Source organism: Dictyostelium discoideum (genome assembly GCF_000004695.1).
Source record: "Dictyostelium discoideum AX4 chromosome 2 chromosome, whole genome shotgun sequence".
In the NCBI taxonomy this organism is placed as follows: domain Eukaryota; phylum Evosea; class Eumycetozoa; order Dictyosteliales; family Dictyosteliaceae; genus Dictyostelium; species Dictyostelium discoideum.
In genome coordinates this window covers 4,924,806-4,938,928 of record NC_007088.5, presented here as the reverse complement: position 1 = coordinate 4,938,928, position 14,123 = coordinate 4,924,806, and the positions used below count along the sequence as shown (strand labels likewise).

At 16.6% G+C, this 14,123-nt stretch overlaps 11 protein-coding genes across 11 annotated transcripts; all 11 read left to right on the top strand.

Annotated features, from left to right (window-relative positions):
• Window positions 1-739: 739 nt before the first annotated feature.
• On the top strand, window positions 740-1,481 carry DDB_G0275223 (hypothetical protein; the record flags this gene model as incomplete). The annotated part of the gene is made up of 2 exons (XM_638628.1): window positions 740-745; window positions 1,179-1,481. 2 exons carry the CDS (start codon window positions 740-742, stop codon window positions 1,479-1,481), a joined length of 309 nt encoding a protein of 102 aa, XP_643720.1.
• Window positions 1,482-1,607: 126 nt separating this feature from the next.
• On the top strand, window positions 1,608-2,315 carry DDB_G0275225 (hypothetical protein; the record flags this gene model as incomplete). The annotated part of the gene is made up of 2 exons (XM_638627.1): window positions 1,608-2,025; window positions 2,254-2,315. The coding sequence occupies 2 exons, from the start codon at window positions 1,608-1,610 to the stop codon at window positions 2,313-2,315; spliced, it is 480 nt and encodes a 159-aa protein (XP_643719.1).
• A 166-nt stretch (window positions 2,316-2,481) lies between these two features.
• On the top strand, window positions 2,482-3,189 carry DDB_G0275227 (FKBP-type peptidylprolyl cis-trans isomerase; the record flags this gene model as incomplete). The annotated part of the gene is made up of 5 exons (XM_638626.1): window positions 2,482-2,484; window positions 2,571-2,642; window positions 2,739-2,821; window positions 2,914-3,042; window positions 3,153-3,189. 5 exons carry the CDS (start codon window positions 2,482-2,484, stop codon window positions 3,187-3,189), a joined length of 324 nt encoding a protein of 107 aa, XP_643718.1.
• A 1,209-nt stretch (window positions 3,190-4,398) lies between these two features.
• DDB_G0275137 (hypothetical protein) lies at window positions 4,399-4,660 on the top strand (the record flags this gene model as incomplete). Its single annotated transcript, XM_638625.1, has 2 exons — window positions 4,399-4,408; window positions 4,491-4,660. The coding sequence occupies 2 exons, from the start codon at window positions 4,399-4,401 to the stop codon at window positions 4,658-4,660; spliced, it is 180 nt and encodes a 59-aa protein (XP_643717.1).
• A 1,717-nt stretch (window positions 4,661-6,377) lies between these two features.
• DDB_G0275135 (hypothetical protein) lies at window positions 6,378-6,655 on the top strand (the record flags this gene model as incomplete). Its single annotated transcript, XM_638624.1, has 2 exons — window positions 6,378-6,387; window positions 6,480-6,655. The coding sequence occupies 2 exons, from the start codon at window positions 6,378-6,380 to the stop codon at window positions 6,653-6,655; spliced, it is 186 nt and encodes a 61-aa protein (XP_643716.1).
• A 956-nt stretch (window positions 6,656-7,611) lies between these two features.
• DDB_G0275133 (hypothetical protein) lies at window positions 7,612-8,307 on the top strand (the record flags this gene model as incomplete). Its single annotated transcript, XM_638623.1, has 1 exon — window positions 7,612-8,307. One exon carries the CDS (start codon window positions 7,612-7,614, stop codon window positions 8,305-8,307), a length of 696 nt encoding a protein of 231 aa, XP_643715.1.
• A 917-nt stretch (window positions 8,308-9,224) lies between these two features.
• On the top strand, window positions 9,225-9,513 carry DDB_G0275131 (hypothetical protein; the record flags this gene model as incomplete). Its single annotated transcript, XM_638622.1, has 2 exons — window positions 9,225-9,234; window positions 9,353-9,513. The coding sequence occupies 2 exons, from the start codon at window positions 9,225-9,227 to the stop codon at window positions 9,511-9,513; spliced, it is 171 nt and encodes a 56-aa protein (XP_643714.1).
• Window positions 9,514-10,316: 803 nt separating this feature from the next.
• On the top strand, window positions 10,317-10,576 carry DDB_G0275233 (hypothetical protein; the record flags this gene model as incomplete). Its single annotated transcript, XM_638621.1, has 2 exons — window positions 10,317-10,326; window positions 10,410-10,576. The coding sequence occupies 2 exons, from the start codon at window positions 10,317-10,319 to the stop codon at window positions 10,574-10,576; spliced, it is 177 nt and encodes a 58-aa protein (XP_643713.1).
• An 844-nt stretch (window positions 10,577-11,420) lies between these two features.
• On the top strand, window positions 11,421-11,889 carry DDB_G0275231 (hypothetical protein; the record flags this gene model as incomplete). The annotated part of the gene is made up of 3 exons (XM_638620.1): window positions 11,421-11,430; window positions 11,516-11,687; window positions 11,880-11,889. The coding sequence occupies 3 exons, from the start codon at window positions 11,421-11,423 to the stop codon at window positions 11,887-11,889; spliced, it is 192 nt and encodes a 63-aa protein (XP_643712.1).
• Window positions 11,890-12,669: 780 nt separating this feature from the next.
• DDB_G0275175 (hypothetical protein) lies at window positions 12,670-12,923 on the top strand (the record flags this gene model as incomplete). Its single annotated transcript, XM_638619.1, has 2 exons — window positions 12,670-12,679; window positions 12,769-12,923. 2 exons carry the CDS (start codon window positions 12,670-12,672, stop codon window positions 12,921-12,923), a joined length of 165 nt encoding a protein of 54 aa, XP_643711.1.
• An 884-nt stretch (window positions 12,924-13,807) lies between these two features.
• DDB_G0275229 (hypothetical protein) lies at window positions 13,808-14,066 on the top strand (the record flags this gene model as incomplete). Its single annotated transcript, XM_638618.1, has 2 exons — window positions 13,808-13,817; window positions 13,909-14,066. The coding sequence occupies 2 exons, from the start codon at window positions 13,808-13,810 to the stop codon at window positions 14,064-14,066; spliced, it is 168 nt and encodes a 55-aa protein (XP_643710.1).
• Between the last annotated feature and the right edge of the window lie 57 nt (window positions 14,067-14,123).

The following is a 14,123-nucleotide window of genomic DNA, read 5'->3' as shown; positions in this document are numbered from 1 at the left end:
AATTTAACTAAAAATATTATCATCAAATATTATTTATTTAAGAAATTGATCCAAAAACCAATCAATAGAAGAAAATAATGAAATTAAAAGAAAAAATGAACAATTATACAATCAAAATTTAATAAGTTATGAAATTAATAATAAAAATAATAATGAATTTTTTTTTTAATAATATTTTAGAATTTTAAGTACACAATGATATAATATATTATTTTTTAAAAGAATTAAATTATATTAAAATTTTTATTTATTTTTTATTTATTTTTGGAAACTATTAAATCAATTGAAAATTTGTTTAAATAATAATGGTGTAGGTTCAAACAGATTTTTAAATTAATTTCAGATGATGGAATAAGAGAACGTGTACTTGCTACAAAAGAAAAACGTAGCGATTAATATTACGATACTATTAGAAATCTATATGAAAAAGCTTTAATTATAATTCAAGTAAACAATGTTCTAATGGTGGAATCCTAACAGCAATAAAAAATATCAAGATTTCTCTCAATGACAAAAATAAAGAAAAAATTGGTTATTCATCTATTTTACTTCATTCAATAAGATAAAAAGTCGTGGTATTTATGGTGAAATAAATACAACTAAAAAACTGGATATTGCAAATTACGCAGTTAAAAAAGATAGAAAATCTGAACATATTTTTCGAATTTTTAAATTATATTCTAATTGGAACAAATGGTATGCAGTTACATTTTCAAGATAATTTTAAAAATAAAAGAGCATGTATGTATGTTTGTGTAAAAAAAAGGAAGTATCAAGAATACTTGTTAAAACAGATTTACTTGAACTGTATGTAAAAACAATAAAATAAATCTTTTTTTTTTAAACAAATTATTATTGTAATCAATACCAAAATTTTTTTTTTTTTTTTTTTTTTACAAAATTATTTATTTATAATTTTAATACTATATATTTGATACAAAGGTTGAAGATTTTCATTTAATAATTCTTATGGAGGAATCCAATTTTCAAAAATATCAAGTATTTTAATCAATGGTATTCAATTTTATAAAATTCAAACAAATGATTGTCAAAATGTAAATCCTCAATTCCAATTTAAAGAATTTGGTACCAAATACATTTAATATTTATATTTTAATAATCACTCAACTTTTAAAAGATCATGATGATACATGCACTCCCACTGATTTATTAATGAGCCATTAATACATATAATACATAAAGGCTTCCTTCATGTATTATACAAAGTCGAATTGATCTCATATAAATATGGGTATGGACGTTTAATTATTAGGTTAAACAACAAGTTGGCAAGTAATGGTGATAAGAAACTAGCACCCCAAATCAATACACACAAATTACCATTATATCAAGGTTTGTCAAATTTTAATATTGTGGAAGATTCAGTTCCTGATCTATATCAAATTGAGAATTCCAATCATTCACTATTTATTGAATTAATTGATTTAATTAAATCAAATAACAATAATAACATCAAATAATTATTAGATAATCATTATTTTATGTTTGGTTATTGCTCTACCTATGAGTTATATCATTTCTTCCAAAACCTATATGTAAAATTTTTAAAATCAATTAAAAACATGTGGAATTATATCAAATCTAATATGAAATATCATATCCAATCAATAAATCAAAAGTCGCCTCCACATGTTCCAAAATTAGGGGTTCAAACATTAAACGTTGATGAATATATTGAAATTTGTGCGAATAACCAATTCAAATGTGGAAATTATAACATTCCATTGGCATTACATGGTGTTGATGAAAATTTACCATTTAGATACCATAGATTGACACATTCTCCCGATAGGATCAATAATAGAAGATCTTATACCAAATACAATGTTAAAATATTATCAATATTTTCAAATGTCTCTAACCATCGTGTATATGATCTATTACCTTTTTCTCAAATATCCTCTACAAATTCAAACCCAAACGTTTGTTCAAATAATGAAAATGATAATGAAACCTATGATAGTGAAACTGATAATGAAACCAATCATAGTGAAACTGATAATAGTGATGATATGAATATGATGACAAAGATAATAATAATAATAAAAACAATAAATCAAACAAAAGAAATCATCTGGAGATCAAAAAAAAAAAAAAAAAAAAAAATGAGTGGGGTTATAAAAAAAAATAAAATAAATATCCTGGGTTTTTTGAAAAAAATTCTCAGATGAGGTAAAACATTAATTAAAACTTGAACACCTTTTGATTTATAAATTGGAATTCTTTTAAAAGTTGTGGAAGATACAATTATTTTATTTCAATTTGAGGTATTATTTATTGCAGCCACAGGTTGATGTTGTTACCAAAAAAAAAAAAAGTTTTTTTTAATTTTTTTTAATTTTTATTTTTTTTTTTTTTTTTTTTTTTTTTTTTTTTTTTGACTTTTTTTTTTTTTTTTTTTTGACTTTTTTTTTTTTTATTTTTCCATAACAAAATAATTCAAACTTGATAAATAAAACAATGGTGAGTTGAGTTTGAACAACAAAACGTTTTGATCAATGAATTAAAATCTAATATATATATATTTTTTTTTTTTTTAAAAAAATCAGGGTGTTGAAATCACAATTATTAAAGAAGGTAAAGGTAATATTCCACCAGTTGGTTCAAATGTAACTGTACATGTAAGTTTTTTTTTTTTTTATTATCAAATAAACAAATAAAAAAAAAAAAAAACTAATTCACAATATATATATATTATTCTATAATTATTAATAAAGCATGCAGGTACTTTAACTAATGGTACCGTTTTTGATTCATCAAGAAAGAGAGGCCAACCATTTAATTTTAAACTTGGGGCTGGGTATGCAAATTCTATAATTTTTTTTTTTTTTTAAACTCTATCCCAATCATAATTTTCTAATTTTTTTTTTTTCCCTCTCTAAAACTTTATAGTCAAGTCATCAAAGGTTGGGATGAAGGTGTTGCTAAAATGAAAGTTGGTGAAACCTCAAAATTAACCATTAGCCCAGATTTTGGATATGGTGCTAGAGGTGCTGGTGGTGTTATTCCACCAAATGCAACGTTAGTATTCCCTATTTTAATCATTCCCCTTTTTTTTTTTTTTTTTTTTTTTTTTTTTTTTAATAGACTGTCTTTGAAGTAGAATTAATCATTTATATATTTTTTTATAGACTTGTCTTTGAAGTAGAATTAATCACATTTAAATAAAGAGATGAAGAATTATTCAAATAAATTTAAGGGAATTTTAATATTGGTTAACAAATATATTTTCTCGATTATGATTTTTTAAATCAACCACTTTTTTTTTTTTATTTTTTTATTTTTAAAGTCTCAATTTTTACAATTATTATTATTATTATAGCCTTGTCAATAATGAAAAATAGATTTAATTGGGTGAGATCAAGGTTTTGAAACTTGTCGTTCAAAAATCTTCTAAAATTTTGTTATTATTTTTTTTTTATTTTTATTTTATTTCATTTTATTTCATTTAATTTATTTCATTTAATTTATTTTAGTATAAATAATAAACTTATTATTTTCTTTTCTTTTATTATATTTTTTTTTTTTTGATAATTTTTCCAAATTATTGGTTGTAATTATTAGTTGACATATGATATTTGGTAATTTAAATTACTATTTTTCTTTTAAAATAATTAAATCTTAATTTACCCAAGTTTTTTAAAATTATTAGAATTTTACGATATTTTAATAAAATATAAGAACCACCAACCACCATTTTGTAATTCTAATTATTTTACCACCAAAAAAAAAAAAAAAAAAGGAAAAATTAAAAAGAACAATATTTTATTTTATAATTTTTTTTAAATCCATACTATCAATCCAAATAAAGTAAACCCACCACCCCCTATTTAATTTAGATACCAAGTAAAAAAAATAATTGGGAATACAATGAAATTAAAATATTACAAAAAATAATAAATACCATTTTGCAGTTGCTAAAAAAAAAAAATAAAATAAAAAATAAAAATAAAAATAAAAAATAATTTCCAAAATACTATAATTAGTATACTTTTGTTTTTAAATTCACTAGTCCCTTTTTTTCCAAAAAAAAAAAAAAAAAAAAAAAAAAAAAAAAAAAAAAAACAATTTGACACGATATACGTGTTAATTTTAATTGGATATTTTGTGTGTTTGTGTGTTTGGTGGTAAGTTGTACTTTGAAATTATTATTTTTTATTTATTATTTTTAAAATAATTGTATTAAAAAAAAAAATAAAAATAAAAAACTAAATTTTTAAAATGTTATAAAAGAAAAAAAAAAAAATAATAAATAAATAATTATATTTTATAGTTTCAATATTTTTGTTTATTTTTTATTTTGAAATTTGAATTTCAATTCCAATTCAATAAATTCAAATTTTAATTAATAATAATAATAATCCTTTATTTATAAAAATGTTATTTAGTAGGTTCAATTTTTTTTTTTTAATTATAAATTATTAATTGTATATTAATAAAAAAATTTTTATCTTTATTTTTATTAATAGAATCAATAAACCAAGTAATTAATATAAATGGATATAATAAATTAAATAATAATTTTAATCATCAAAATAATGATTTAACTAGTATTTCATATTCTCAAAATAGTTTATCATCATCAGTAAAAGCTAGTGCAGTCTTTACAAGACCACAAATGTTTTGGACAAATCTTTAAAAATAATAATAATAATAATAATAATAATAATAATAATAATAATAATAATAATAATAATAATTAAGGAATAATTTTTATTTTAGAAAATAAAAATTAAGTAAAAACAAGAAATAAAAAAAATAAAAAAATAAAAAATAAAAAAAAAAAAATAATTTATTTCACCCACACTCGCACAAATTTTAGTTTAAGAAATTTTTTAAACTTTTTTTATTATGGAATGTATGAAATTTTAAAAATTATTAATTTTTATTTTATTCTTCATTTATTATTTGATTAAATAAAAATAAATTAATTTTACTGCATCAACATTTTAATTACAATACTTGTATTTTAGTTTTTTTTTTTTTCCCTTTTTTCAAAAAAAAAAGAAATAATAAACTTAATATTTTTAATTTATTTTTATTATTATTATTATTATTTTTTATATATATTAATATATTTTTTTTTTTGATTTATAAAAAGAAATTAAAATTTTTATTTTTTTTATTTATATTTTATTTCACCTCAATTCTACAAATATCCAAAAATTTTAATTTTTTAAAAAAAAAAGAAAAACAATATAAAAAATAAAATGCTATATAGTAAGTAAAAAATTAAATTAATTAATCTTAATTAATATTTTTACTAATATATATATATATATATATTTATATAACATAATTTTTAGAATCATTAAATCAAAATTTTAAATCAAATTCAATAATTAAATATAATAAAATAAATAATGTATCAATTGATTTTAACAATTATTTAAATAACTCAAATGAAATCAACTCATTAAGAATAACAACAAAATCAATTTTATTTGTGAAACCAAGTTATTGTTTTGAATTATAATTATAATGATTATTGTTATTTTTCTTTTTTAAAAGAAATAATTAAAGAAAAAAAAAAATTAAAAATTAAAAAATGTAAAATAATTCAATAAATTTGTATCATTAAATCAAAAATAAACTATCTTTTTTTTTCATTCTAAAATAAAACAATTTTATTTATTTATTTATTTATTTATTTATTTATTTATTTATTTATTTTAAAATTATTATTATTATTATTATTTCTTTTACTTTTTCGATTTTATTATAAAATATTTTATTAAAAAAATGAGAAAACTAAATTTGATACAAATAAAATTTAATACCAAATAAATGTAATCAAATAATTGAATAAAATCAAGTATGAGATTGTTTTGGTAATATTGTTATGAAATTCAGGATATAAATTTAAAAAATGATGATTTTTAAAATTTAATTTTCCCTCTTTTACCCTTTTATATTTTTATATATATAAGTATATATATATATAAATATTTTAAAATATTACCACAAGTGAAAAATAAACTAAATATAGTCGTTTTTACTTGTGAAAGGTATCGTGATTTTTTGCTTGGTGGGGTTAGTGGGTGAATAAAAATAAAAATTAAAATTAAAATTAAATAAAATTAAATAAAGTCATGTAGTTTAAGATATGTTGTCAACAACAAACTACAAATTATCCCATCATTTTTAAAACAATACTTTTAACTACCATTTCCTCAATTGAATTTGATTTTTTATTTAAATAGAAAAAAAAAAAAATTTTATATCATCATTCAACAATAAAATCAAAATCAACAACAACAAATAAAAAAAACTATTACAATAAAATATATATACTATTATTAGTTTTTAAATTAACTTCAATTATTAATTAAAAAAAATATATAATAAAAATTAAAATGTTATTCAGTATGTATTAATTTATTACTAATTTATTTTTATTAATTAAATTAATTATATATTAATTTTAAAATTATATTTTTTATTTTTTCTAAATTTAGAATCATTAAATCAATTATTTTCATCATCATCATCATCATCATCATCAAATAAAATTGTACAAGTTTCAATCAATTCTAATGAATTATCAAATTTATTTGAAATGAATAATACTGTTGGAACAAATAAACATTATAATAATGCAGTCTTTACAAGACCACAAATGTATAGTTTCTAAAAATAATTAATAGATATTATTATGTTTAATTTTATTTGGGCGACTCATTATTTTAAAATAATTTTTAAAAAAAATAAAATAAAATAAAATTTTTTAAGATAAATCTAGATTTCAATGATTTTTTTTTTTTTTTTAATTATTATTTATTTATTTTATATAAAACAAAAAAAAAAAAAAAAATAGTTGGTAATGGTTTTATTTGTTTTTTTCTTTTCCAATTTCATCATTATCTTTTGGCACATCACAATTTTTCCAATTATACTGAGGATTCGTTAATAATGCACTTCAATAGAAATGATATATTCACCGAGGCTCATACCCTCTACTCTTAATGTTTTATTTTTAATTTTACTAAAAAAATGTTAAAAAATAATATTCAAAAAAAATTAAATTATTATTTAAAATAAAATAAAATAAATAAATAACACTGTGGTAGCTTTCCAGATTATCCAAATACTTTAGTTATAAAAAAAAAATTAAAAAAAGAAAAATAAAAAAAAAAAAAAATTATTTCAAAAGATTATTTGTTTCATTTTTATTTTACACTGAAGGTGGGTTTTGGATTCTTTAAATTTTTTTTTTTTTTTTTTTTTTTTTAATTTTTTTTTTTTAATTTTTTTATTTTTTTTTTCATTTTTTTTTTTATTTTTTTTTTATTTTTAACCAAATTTTCTCAATTTTTCTTTGAAACTCAAATGTTTCGTTTTCTCATGTTTTTCAAGAAAAAAAATGAGAAAATACAATTAAAATTCTAATTTATAATTTTTTTTTTTCTATAAATTAAAATAAAAAAAAAACATTCAATAAAAAAAAACAAAACAAATTAAACAAATATATTAAATAAAACCAATATATAAATATAAATAAATATCTTTTTTTTTAAAAACAATTGTAAATAAACAAACAAAAACAAATAATTTAATATTAAATAAATAAATACATATAAATATATAATCATGTCGACAACAATTTATTTCTCATATCCAACTTATTCAAATGAAAGAGAATTCACTACCTATGATAATGACAGTGAAGATGAAGATTATGATTATGATCAAACATATATTGATGGTAAAGATTATTCATTACAAACTAATCAATTAAATAATAATTTAAATAAATTAAATTCTGGTCATACAAGTTGTAAAACTGGTCAAGTAATTCCAAGAACTGATAAAGATTATAAAGCTGCAATTGAATATAAAAAAGCAAAGAAATTAGCAATTAAACAATTAAAAGAAAATAAATTATCAACTTCACCAACAACTACAACCACTACTACTGCTATAGAATCACCATCAGAGTCTGAATCAAATGATGAATTATCAGATGAAAATAATAATAAAACAAAGAAATTAACAAAATTAGAAGTAAAATCAATTATTGAAAAAGAAACTGATGTAAAGAAAAAAGAAAGATTACCATCAAGTATTGAAGTTTATAATAGAATTTTACATGATGAACAATTAAAAGATAAAATTCAAGATTTTATCATTACCTATGAAGATCGTTTCGATGGTTTATGTGATGTCGAGTTATTAAAATTAGATGAAGCCATTCCATTCCATAGAATTAGACAATTTAGACATTTAAATCAAATTGTATGGTCACGTTCTGAAAGATTTTATGATTTCTCAAGTTTATTAGGTTAAAAAAAAAAAAAAAAAATTATTTTAAATTTGGAAACTGGAAAAAAAAAAAAAAAAAAAAATTTATTTTTTTTTTATCTTTTTTTTTTTTTTTATCTTTTTAAAACAACTTTAATATTGTTGTTATTTTATAAATAATAATATAATATATATTATTATTTTTTTTAAAAAGCTGTTCCTTCTTTTTTTAAAAAAAAAAAAAAAAAAAAAAAAAAAAGGATTAGAATAATAAAAAGTTAAAAAAAGATGGGTTTTCCATTTTTTATTTTTTTTTTTTAATAATAAAATTTTTGATTTGTCCCTCTTTTTTTTTTTTTTTTTTAATATTAAAATTATTCTTTTTATTTTTATAAATTTTATTTCCACAAGTTATCTTTTAATATTAAATCATATTGAACAATTTTTATTATTATTTAACAAAAAAAAAAAAAAACAAAAAAAAAAAAAAAAAAAAAGAACGTTTTTTTTTTTTTTTTTTTTTTTTTCAGTAATAAAATAAAAAAAAAGCAAATTCTTAAAAGAATCTTTTAAAGGTATTCTCATTTTGGTTTATGGTGTACAAAGATCTTTGAAAATAATAGAATATAAATTACATCAACAATTTTGTTATTATACTTGATAATTATTATTCTCTCACTTCCACACCATCTCAATTTATCTGATCTTTTATTTTTTTTTATTTTTTTTTTTTTTTTAATATTAAAAAATATTTTATAACCCACAAACAACCCTAAATCGAACTAGTTAAATCATTATTTTTTTGGAAAAAAAAAAAACGATTTATTTTATTCTTTTTTTTTTTTTAAAATTAATATAAATAGGATTTTTTTTTTTTTTTTTCCAATCATTTATAAAAACAAAAAACAATTATTTATTTAAAAAACTTTGAAAATAAAAATAAAAATAAAAAACCAAATAAAATGTTATTCAGTATGTATTTTCTTCCAAAGATCTTAATCATTGTAATCACCATACCCAAAACAATTACTAATAAAACCCATTCAATTTTTTTTTTTTTTTTTTTTTTTTTTTTTTCCAAATTTTATAGAATCAATTAGTCAAATCATTAATTCAAAACCATTAAACTTGGTTAACAAAATAAATACCAATACAAATGAAAATGGATTAAACTTTAAACAAAATGAAATTAGTTCAACAGACTTATATGCAAAATCATTATTCTTTGTTAAACCTTGCTATTGTTTTTAAATATTTTTTTAAAAATTTATTAAATTATACTTTTAAAAATTCAATGTAATATTAGACTTTCAAAAATTCAATGTCCGAATTATTTATTTTAATATATTTAAAAATAAACTTTTTTTTTAAAAAAAAAAAAAAAAAAAATATTCAAAGAAATATTTTATGTATTATTTTATTTATTTTGGTTTTATTTGTTTTTTAATTTTATAATAAATAAAATAATATATTTTCAATTTTTAATTTTACATTAAAATCTTATTACATTAAAAAAAAATATAATCAAAAATTAAAACAAGTTAAATTTTTTCTTTTTTTTTATTTTTTTGTTTTGTTTATATTTTTTATTTTTTTTAAAATTTCCATTACTTGATCATCATTTATTAATTTATACTTGCTTTAAAAAATGTATATCATTCATACTTGTACACAAGGGTGAGGATACTTGGTGGTGTGTGAGTGTGTGGGTGTACTGATTTTTGAAAAAATTTAATTCAAAATTAAATAAATTTTAATTATGTATTGTAATACAGATATGTTGTCAACAACAAACTACAAATTAACTTTTTAAAATTTAAAAAATATGGATTACCACCATTTTCACTTCCTAAACATCATAATTATAAATAGAAATTTTTTTTTTTTTTAAATCATTAACAATAAAAACAAAATTAACAATAAACAATAAAACTAAAAATTTAAAAAACTATAGTTTTCTTTAATATCTTCATTTCTTAATTTAAAATTAAATTAATTAACTTCAATTATTTATTATTTATTTATTAATTAATTATAAAAAACACCTTTAAAAAATGTTATTCAGTAAGTATTTTTTATTATTTACAAAAAAAAAAAAAAAAAAAGTATAATTACTAATATTAATATTTTTTTAAAAAAAAAATTAGAATCATTAAATCAATTATTATCATCATCACCATCATTAATTAAATCAACAGGTTTAATTAATAAACAATCTGAATCCTCTGGTTTATATGAATTAAATGAAACAGTCGGAACAAATAAACATTACAATGCAGCAGTATTCACAAGACCACAAATGTATAGCTTTTAATTAATTAAAAATACAAATACAAAACTGTCCGACTATATAAAATTTTAAAAAACCAATTATTAAAATAAAATTAAATATTATTTATATAAAATTTTTTTTTTTTTTATTTTTTTATTTTTTTTTTTTTTAAATAAAAAAGGACCTTTGGAACAAGGTCCCAATTTAAGTATTTTTTTATTTCTTAAAAATTAACTCTCTAAAAATTTATTAAAAAAATTGTTATTTTTCCTTTTTAAAATTATTCATACATTAACTAATTTAAATAAATTAATTTATTTTTTCATTTTTTATTTTTTTATTTTTTATTTTTTTTTTTATTAGAAAAAAATAATAAATAATAATTTACAATATAAACAATGGTGATTGCAAGCATGAAATTTTAAAAACATTTTTATTACTTAAATTTTTTGTGTTATATACACCTTTCCTTGTTGTACTGTTTTTATCCCTATTTTATTGTATTTGTGATTGCTTGTAGTAGAGGGGTTATAAATTTTTACTTGTTAAATCATTTTTTATTTATTTTTTTTAAGTAAAAAAAGAAAAAATTAATTTTAAAAAATATACCCCATTTGATTGGTGTGGTCAATAACTTAATTACAAATTTAATTTCTATTTTTTTTAAAAATGATTATTTTCTCATTATAATTAATATAAATAAATAAAATAATTTTAATTTATTTTATTTTTTACTTTTTAATTCAAAACATTAATCAAAAAAAAAAAAAAAAAAAAAAAAACATTTATAAACATTAACAAATTCTATATCCTAAAATTCAACTCCATCGTCTAATTTTTATAATTAATCAAAAAAAAAAAAAAAAAAAAAAAGATCTTTTAAAAAATGTTATTCAGTATGTGTAAAAAATATATTTTGTTGTTAACTAATTTTTTTAATTTGCATCATTTTATTAATTAATATTTCTAAAATTTAATCAGAATCTTTAAATCAAATAAATTCATCATCATCCTTATCAACAAGTTCAAACTCTTCAGAGTTTTTAGCAAACTTTGAAAATGGACAAAACATTCAACAATTTGAATTCAGTAGTGATTCAAATTGTAATACAAGTAGACATTACAACAATGTTATTTTCACAAGGCCTCAAATGTATAATTTTTAAGGTTTTTTTAAATAATTAAAAAAATAAAAAATCATAATCTGATTTATCAAAAATTATTTTTATAAATTAAATTGGTCGACTTTAAAAAGGGAAAAATAAAAAAAAAAAAAAAAAAAAACAATTATTAATTATTTATTATAAAAAAATTTTTTTTTTTTTTTTTTTTTTTTTTTAAATAGATCAATTTAAATTATAAAATTAAATTATAAAATAAAAAATAAAATTAATTAACAATCTAAAATTATCACAAAAATAGTTTTTAAATTGATATAGTTTTTTAGTTAAGTTTTTTATTTATTATTAAATTATTATTAAAAAAAAAAAAAAAAAAAAAAAAATATAAAAAATTATATGAATTATAATTCATTGAAATTACTTTTATATAATTAAAAAATGATAAAAATAAAAAATAAAAATAGTGTGTTTTTTTATTTATTTTTTATATTTATTTATTTGATTTACTTGTTGTATAAATAAATGATATATTAAAATATATATTAATTTATTTTTGTAAAAAAATATTATAAACAATGATAACAAGTATTGTAAAAATTAAATTGGGTTTAATCCAAAAATTCTTTTTAATAACCTTACTTGTACTTACTAATATTTAATTAAGATTTTAAAAAATCGAATACAATAATTTTCAGGTGGAGTGTGTGAGTGTGAGAGTGTGTTGTTAAAATTTCATCCTTGTATATTTTTTTTATAAATAATAATAAAATTAAAATTATCATTATTTTTTTTTTCGGTATTACAAATTTCCACTTTTACTATCATTAAATATCTTAAAGGTGAATTTTATTTTTAAAAAAAAAAAATATATAAAAATTAAAAATATAAATTATAAAATCATTAAATTATTAAATCATTAAATCATTAAATCATTTAATCATTAAAAATTAAAAAATAAAACTCAACATATATAGTTTATTTATAATAAAAAAATTAGAAAATATATCATCAAAAATGTTATTCAGTAAGTTTTAACTTTTTTTTTTTTTTAAAAAAAAAAATAAAAAAAAAAAAAATTAAAACTAACTATTTTTTTTTTTCACTTAATTATAGAATCTTTAAATCAAATTACCTCATTAAATAAATCAACAATATCAGATATTTCCAAATTTTCAACTGAAACTTCATTTGATATTAACAAATCATCGGGAAAGAATACTCATTACAATGCAGTTTTATTTACCAGACCTCAAATGTACAATTTTTAAATTAAATTATAACTATTTATTTAAAAAAAAATTTTCAAAATTTGTCGACTTTAAAATTGAAATAATAAAAATTATTTATTTATATTGCTATAAAATTAATTTTTTTTTTTTTTTTTTTTTACTTTTATTTATTTATTTATTTTATAATGAAACAATAAATTTTTAAATTGGTTATATAATATAATATTTTTTAAATTGGATTTATTTTTTTTAAAAACACAGAAAAGAGGTTGATTTATTTTTATATAGTTTTGTTTTTTTTTTTTTTTCTTTTTTTTTTTTCTTTTTTTTTTTTTTTTTCAAAACACAAAAAAAAAAATTATATTTAATTTTCATAGAATAATTAATTGTTATAAAATATATATATATATTTGAATTAAATACTTGTTATAATGAGGCCAAATGATTTTAAAAAAAAAAATGTCAATGGCGATAACAAGTTAAAAATAAGATAGTGATGTTAAAATAATGATTTACCATTACTTGTTCAGAATAATAGAAATTCATATTAAATATTATGGCTTGTGTAAGTTTATGGTGTTGGTGTGTGTTTGTGGGGGTTAAAGTAACTTGTAATAAAATAATTTTTTTATAAGGAAAAAAATAATTTAAAAAATGATTTCCTTTTAAAATCAAGCTTGATATGTTGTTGACATTTAAACTACAAATATGTTTTCATCAATACTTTAGTACTAACTTATAAAATTTCATTAAAAAATAAAATTAAAAAATAAAAAAATTAAAAATAATAATAAAAACGAAAAAAAAAAAAAAAAAAAAATATATAAACAAATTTTTTTTTTATAATTATTAATTCATTATTCAAACAAATAAACATCTATATAATTATTTTAAATTTAAATAAATAAAAAAAATAATAAAAAATGTTATTCAGTAAGTTTTATTTTTTTTTTTTTTTTTTTTTTAAAAAAAGTTTAATTAATATTCTAATTCAGTTTTTTTTTTTTTATTAAAAAAAATCCAGATTCATTAAATCAATTATTAAATTCATCTATTAAATCAAAACAATTAACAACTAATAATATAATGGTTGAATCAAAATTATCATATAAAAACAACCAAATCTCTGATACAAATAAATACTATAACAGCATTTTCACTAGACCAATGTACAACTTATAAAGAACTCTGAAAATTAAATTACTGGCCGATCTGAAAAAAAAAAAAAAAAAAAAAAAT